The sequence below is a fragment of the Plasmodium malariae genome (assembly GCF_900090045.1).
Source record: "Plasmodium malariae genome assembly, chromosome: 6".
Lineage (NCBI taxonomy): Eukaryota > Apicomplexa > Aconoidasida > Haemosporida > Plasmodiidae > Plasmodium > Plasmodium malariae.
Genome location: NC_041780.1, coordinates 45,037 through 52,500, shown reverse-complemented (window position 1 = coordinate 52,500; position 7,464 = coordinate 45,037). Strand labels below are relative to the sequence as shown.

The 7,464-nt window shown below is 33.5% G+C and overlaps 1 protein-coding gene across 1 annotated transcript in view; it reads left to right on the top strand.

Annotated features, from left to right (window-relative positions):
* PmUG01_06010700 (zinc finger protein, putative) overlaps positions 1-6,008 on the top strand; it is a gene marked incomplete at both ends in the record, with an annotated part of 7,220 nt that extends 1,212 nt beyond the window's left edge. Inside the window, 2 exons of the mRNA XM_029003670.1 lie at positions 1-3,544; positions 3,631-6,008. The exon at positions 1-3,544 is cut by the window's left edge and continues 329 nt beyond it. Coding sequence (XP_028859766.1) covers positions 1-3,544; positions 3,631-6,008 — 5,922 coding nt within the window. The remainder of the gene's footprint in view (positions 3,545-3,630) is intronic.
* Positions 6,009-7,464: the final 1,456 nt, after the last annotated feature.

Genomic DNA, 7,464 nt, shown 5'->3' with positions numbered 1-7,464 from the left:
TATTCATCCGTTTTTTCCAACTCGAGCAATACATATAACAATAGTAACGGTAATAATAATAGTAGTAACGACAGCAATAATAATATTAACAGTAACAATAGTAATATTAATAATCGTAATAATAACAACAGGAACAGCGATAACAACTGGAACAGTAATAATAGTAATCTTGTGGGACACGATAAAACGAACAATACCATTGTGAGGAGTATGAATAGAGCAAGTTTAGTAAGACATTCATCCCCCTGCAATATTTTGCTGAATGAGCATATAAGCCCCCCTCTGTTATATAGAAAAGAGAAAAAAGAAAATTTTTTTTTGAATCATAAAAATTTAAAAAATACTAAATTGTGTGCTATAAGTATTGGTCCCAGTAACAGCAGCAAGAAGAACAATAACAACGGTGGAAATAATAGCGGCAATAACAACAGCGGTAATAACAATATCGGCGGAACTAATAGTAATGGAAGCAACAGTGGGTGTAACAACCAGTACTCGTCTTATGATCATGACAACCTGTTGTTAGGGAGAAGCAGCAGCAAGAAGAATAGTCTTTTACCGCAAAGTGTTAACAGCAGATCGGGCATAAGGAGCATGAAAAAGGGATCGATCAGTGTTCACTACAGTGGTCATACTAATACAAACAATAATAGAAATTATAGCATGCATAGTAGCAGTAGAAACATGGTAAACAGACGCATAAATGAGAATGTAGTAGCGGCTTCAAATGGAAACGCAGTAGCAGATTGGGATGAAAACATGGTATCCCCTTTAAATTTGCAATCGTTTTTATCTTTTAATTTCCCTGAACGATCAGAAAATAACAACTCAAATAATAGTGTAAATAGCAGGAATAACAAGATGAATGGTCGAGATATCATAAGTTATGAACTAATGAAAAACTTAGATAAAATAGAAAGAAGTTTAAAAGATTGTTTAACGGTAGATACTAATAAAGAGTGCTCTTCTTGGTATAATTCTCCTGGGAATGTTATTGTTGATGATGATGATGTACATGATATTCGTAGTAATAGAGATATAGTGAATAACTCGGGAAATAGTTTATTACTTAACTACAATATGTGTAATAAAAATCAAAAGAGTATGTTCAACTTAAATGAGTTCATTTCTAATACTAATTGTCTTAACAGTAGAGGAAATGTATGCAGTATGACAGATGATCAGGTATATATGAACAAAGATATATTAATGCACGACAGATTTTCTACGAACAACTTGAACAAGAACGACATTTCCGCGTCAACGTTACGTACCTCTGAAGAGTTAAACGAAAAAGAGGAAGAAGGAAAGTTTAGTCTGTTGTACAACTACAGCGAAAAGGGGATAACTGGTTCGAGTAAGAAGCGGAGTAGGGGTGTGTGTATCGGTACTAGCGATGCACCCATAAGTAATACAAGCAGTGAATGCGCAGTAGGTGAATGCGCAGTAGGTGAATGCGTAGTAGGTGAATGCGCAGTAGATGGTTGTACAGTAGGTGGTTGTGCAGTAAGTGCTAGCTCACGAAGTTGCGGGCAAAGGATAACAGGTAATGATACTAGCACTAATAACAACAACAGAAGTGGGCATGGGAATATACTCAGCATAATGAGTAAAAATAATGCCTCTTTAAACTACTACTATAATATGGATAAATCGTTGAAGTATTCTGGGGGATTCATATCATATAAGGAGGGGAATCAAGTGGACGAGACGATGAATACTAGTTGTAGTATCATTGGAGGAAATCCCAGTCTTACGGACGATGCGAGAGTGAACATTGCTCCATCTGAAAGTGCTGAGGATGTAGCAAATTTTTCCAATGATGTGAAAAAAGGCTTAAAAAAGGGAAGCGAAAAGGATGGAGATGTGGATGTAAATGTAGATTTAGATTCAGATTTAGATGTAGATGCAGATGTAGATGCTGATGCAGATGTAGATGCAGATATAGATTTAGTAATAACGAAAGGACAGAGAAGAAAAGACGACAAGTGCATGATGCACCTTTTCTATGATAGTAGTATAGCGTCAAATACCAAATCCAACGTTGACAGTATGAAGAAACCATTCGAGAACACTGAAAGTTTTAATTATTATATGAATGTGGAAAGTGAAAAGACGAAGCAGCAGTTCTTTGGGAGTTTTAGTACATATCTAAATGAAAAGGAAAAAATTAAGAACAGTTTGCATACCACAGATAATAATATCACTGATGGTAACGAATTAGGGAGTGCATACAAATATGAAAGTCAAACAAATGAAGAAGGAGTAGAAGAGCATTGTGATGAGAGTAGCACTTTAAAAAGGAGTAAAACGAATGAGAGTATAATATATTGTAAATCTATGGGAGATGGAAGGAATGCAACTATTAGTCTGATAGATGATGGAAATCAAGCAGAGGGGAAGGGAAACAGCTGTAATGAAAGGTACTCACAGGGGGAGGAACACAGAGAAATGGAAGAACAGCACAATATGATGGAGGAGAAGAGAAATACGATGGAGGAAAAATCCTATCGAAGTGATGATACTTATAGGAAGAGAAACGAAGAGGAGGAAAGAGAAAGCGAGAATAAGTTGAACATGGAGGACATTAAGAACAATCCAGCCATATATAATTTCGAAAAAGAAATATTAGATAATGATATATCATCTGTATTAGAATATAAACCCATGATCAACAATATGAACCATGTAAAGTGTGTAAACTGTGTAAACTGTGTAAACTATGATGACTTAGTTAATGATGTTTGTAATAAGGAGGAACAATCGAGGAAGCACATAAAATGTGGGAATAATATAATGAAAGAAGTAAGCTATGAGAATTTTGACAAAATATTTGTATCTGAAAATAATGAATATGTAAGTGGTGCATTTAATAACAACAAGTGGAATGGTAGCGATGATATGAATAAAAGAAACCATCTAAAGGGGCTCATAAAATATATGAACCATTTAAATATAAATAATGGACCTTTTGTGCACGCAAATGGAAATGATGTACATGTTGCATGTGAAAAAAGCAATAGAGGGTTTACTATCAAGAATGATGACTGTTCCTGTTTAGCAGGTGCCGACAATAATGGTGGTTCGAACAGGAGTTATTTGAACGGAGGAAGTGTGATCGGCAGAGATATAAACTATGGTAAGATAAACAAACGTAGCAGTGATGATATTCATAATGGTAGTAGTAACAGCAATGAGAATGAATCGAGTAGGTACAACTTTAGGAATGACGAGGAGAATAGCAGCGCGAGGACTGATAAGAATAGCAGTGCCACTCGGGTTAGTGATATAAACCTTAACAACAAGGAGAATAGTTACTACTATGAGGAAAGAGAAACAATAGATTATCAGAAGAAGACTTATGACAGGAAAGATTCTATCTGTACACGAAATGATGAAAGTATTATTAATAGCGTCTTTAACGCTGTTGCTGGGGTTATTCATAGTTACAAGAATAGGGATAATGCTTCCAATGAAGTCGGTAATGCTTCCAATGAAGTCGGTAATGCTTCCAATGAAGTCGGTAATGCTTCCAATGAAGTCGGTAATGCTTCCAATGAAGTCAAATCGGTAATGCTTCCAGTCAAATCGGTAATGCTTCCAGTCAAATCGGTAATTCTTCCAATCAAGTCGGTAATTCTTCCAGTCAAATCGGTAATGCTTCCAGTCAAATCGGTAATTCTTCCAACCTAGTGGGTGATACACTCCACATGTCCACATTCGTTACAAATACGAATAGTAATATTTTAATGAGTTTATTAAATGATAGAATTGCACAGAACGGGGGAAATGCAAATTCTTATAAAGGGAGTGTAGAAATAGGTACCAATGGAAATATACTTACGGATGTAGTCTATGAGGAAAATAAGCATGTGAGGAATTACAATAATGATCGATCAAATATGATGGTAAGTGAATATGGTAGTGGTAGTAGTGGTACCGCTGTAAGTGTAAAAGTTAGTGGTGGTAGGAGCGGGGGTGGCCAGAATAGAGTGAAAGAAGAAATATACGCTTATAACAATGACAATAAGTACATAAAAGAAATAGAAGAGGAGCAGACCAACCCCTGTTTTTACAATAACAGTAAGGAAGAGAATGAACATTTTTCAAATTACAATATTTTGGAGTTGTATGACGAAACAAAAAGTTTTATATATTCAAACAGGACGAACAGAAAAGAAGGAGAAGAAGAAGAGGATGACAGTAACGCATTTTGTTATAATTATAAAATTCCGAGTGTTGTATCTATAATGAATAATAAAAGAATTGATAATAGGGATTGTTATAATGTCAATGATAGAAAAGACATAAAGAATAATTCTTTTAATCATATTGCTTCTTACGTTAAAAGGGAAGAGAGTAGTATAGGTAAAGAAGCAGAAGCTAGTGGAAATGCGCAAAATGAAAAAAAGAATAATATTCCTATTGTCAACATAGGAGATCCCAAAATAGTAGACTCTGTAAAGAGTAAGGATCACGTACTGACGTATGATAAAAATTTGAAAAAGGAAAAAAATGCAATTCCGTTTGTGGACATAGTTAGGGATAAAGCTACAAATAATAGCGTTTGGATGAGGGCAGGTAAGAATAGAATATATGATATAGACCTGAACTGTTTATTGTCAGTGGGTTGTTCTGGAGTGGATGAGCATAACGAGAATAACAAGAATAGTCAGAATAGCCATAATAGTCAGAACAATCAGAATAGTCAGAACAATCAGAATAGTCAGAACAGCCGGAATAGTCAGAACAATAGTCAGAACAATCAGAATAGTCAAAACAGCCGGAATAGTCAGAACAATCAGAATAGTCAGAACAGCCGGAATAGTCAGAACAGTCAGAATAGTCAGAACAATCAGAATAGTCAGAACAGCCGAAATAGTCAGAATAGTTATTTGAACAAACTTGACACAAAAGATTTCTTTTTTTACCGCATGAACAATTTCGAAACGTCGTCCATATCAAATAACACAAACACAGGTACGACTGGCGGAGCGAACAATCCTTTTTTTTTTAATAATAATAATAAAAATAAGGGTAATATTATGAATAAAGACAATATTATGAACAAAAGTAATATTATGAATAAAGACAAAATTTTGGACAAAGATGAAACTAATAATTTTTATGCTAATGATAGCGTACTACATTGTACCATTATGCAGGAAAAAGGAATTTTCAGTGATAACAACTTTGATAGTATAGATACACATATAAATGAGGATGCAGATAATTACGTAAACGCTGTCAGTGCATCTGTAGATGAAAGAAATCTCTTTGTTAACAGCGATGCAGTTACTGGAGCTGGTACTGGTACTGATACTATTAATGCAGGCGCTACTGCTACAAGTAATGCTACAAATGATAAAAACAACTCCAAGTCAAATTTTTTAACGAATGATGTGTTTGCACAAAGCGGAGGAAATGTGCTTGTCGATTCGTATGATGGAAAGGGATGTGATGTAGGGAGATACATGTATGACGATAATTTGTTTTATAACAGTGCTTATGGAAACAGTAGATATGGAAGTAGTGTGTATGAAGACAGTATGTATGTCAACCATGTGAATGAGAAAGGGCATAATAGTAATAGTCATCTGGGTAAAAACAAGATACCCTTTTTCGATTTTATGAAAGATGGCTACCATACCTTTTTGGAAAGTAATACAAATAATGGTAATACAAATAATGGTAATACAAATAATGGTAATACAAATAATGGTAATACAAATAATGGTAATACAAATAATAATAATAACAGTGCGTTACTATTATCATCCTCTTCCTTGTCTTTATTCAATTGCAATGTACCCGAAAATGAGGAGGAAGACACTACTGATAAGTGGGCGATGGAAAATAGTGTATTCCGAAGTACTGCTTTAAATAATAATTCCTCTTGTTATGATAACTTTTCCTTTGAAAATAAATATTTTTCTAATGATGATGACGGTTTTTGTGTTGACTATTCGCCAGGCTTGAACTTTAGCTTTTTAAACAAAAATGAGTAGATGAGTAGAGGAGTAGATGAGTAGAGGAGTAGATGAGTAGATGAGTAGATGAGTGGATGAGTAGATGAGTGGATGAGTTGGTAGAGTGGGTTAAGATTTGGGCATAAGAGTCGGCGTAAATGTAGGTATAAAAATGAGTATAACAGTGGGTCAATAACTTTGTGCACACATTTGAATTCTGTTCATTTTGCGCAATATATGTTTTAACTTTGTTTTTGAAAGTTTATATCATTTGAGACACGTATCTTTGTAATACTTTTCTACATTTGAATTATTTTTTTTTTTTTTTTTTTACGCGCTAGCATGTGTGTGCGTAGGCACATGTGCGCTTTATATTTATTTATGCCATCAATCTATACATTTGTATGTGTATGACTGACTATATATAAATATATATATATATATATATGCTTTGTTTTTTTTTTTTTTTCCTTTTATATAACTTAACGAACTTTTCATTTCTCATTTTTCAATTGGGGTAATTCATCTAAAATAGGTCAACAGGCACTCCTTCAACGTTTGTAAGAAGCGGAAATATTCTTTTGTTACACGTGTCTTAAACATCCGCCTTTGGTAAGTTAATACATGTGCTTAGCTTTATACATGTAAAATGGGAATACATAAAATGGTCGTAAAAAGTGTACTATTTGATTTATTACTTCCGAGTTGTGAGATCTTAAGCGCTTAAAATTTATTGCACGTAAAATAAATGGGGAGGGGTAAGGGGAAAAAAAAAAAAAATAAAATAAACACACAAACAAATGAACAAACAAATGAACAAACAAACAAACAAACAAATGAACAAACAAACAAACAAACAAACAAACAAACAAACAAACAAACAAACAAACAAATGAACAAACAAATGAACAAATGAACAAACAAACAAATGAACAAACAAACAAATGAACAAACAAACAAATGAACAAACAAACAAATGAACAAATAAAACAGATTCTCTACTTTTTAAAACATTCGTTGTATCATTAAATTGGATTAATTTTATCATGCTATAAGAACGGTTAGCATTTTTATAAAAAAAAAAAAAAATTAATTTATAAATATAACAGAGTTCTTATTATGCGGAATTCTTCTCCTTATTATTCCTTTCCTTTTTCTTTTTTTAAAAAAATATATTTTTTTTTTTTTTTTTTTTTGTCTTCTCACGAATAGCTTTCCTGTGAGCAATTCTAAGTAGTATTTCATGTTGTCACAAGTTTTTCGTATCGATTTTGTGTGGGATACGACAGCTGTTTCTATGTTCATATTGCATTTCCAGTTTTACATCACTCATAAGGGTACGTGTACATGCACATATTCATATATACTCGTACATTATTCGTATATATGCTTTTACCTGTATGTATGGAAAGGTTGTTGTAATTTTTTCTAAGCGAATTGTTTGCTAGTTAATCAAGTGTACTGCAACAATGGATTTTCCTCCTTTGTCCTTTTC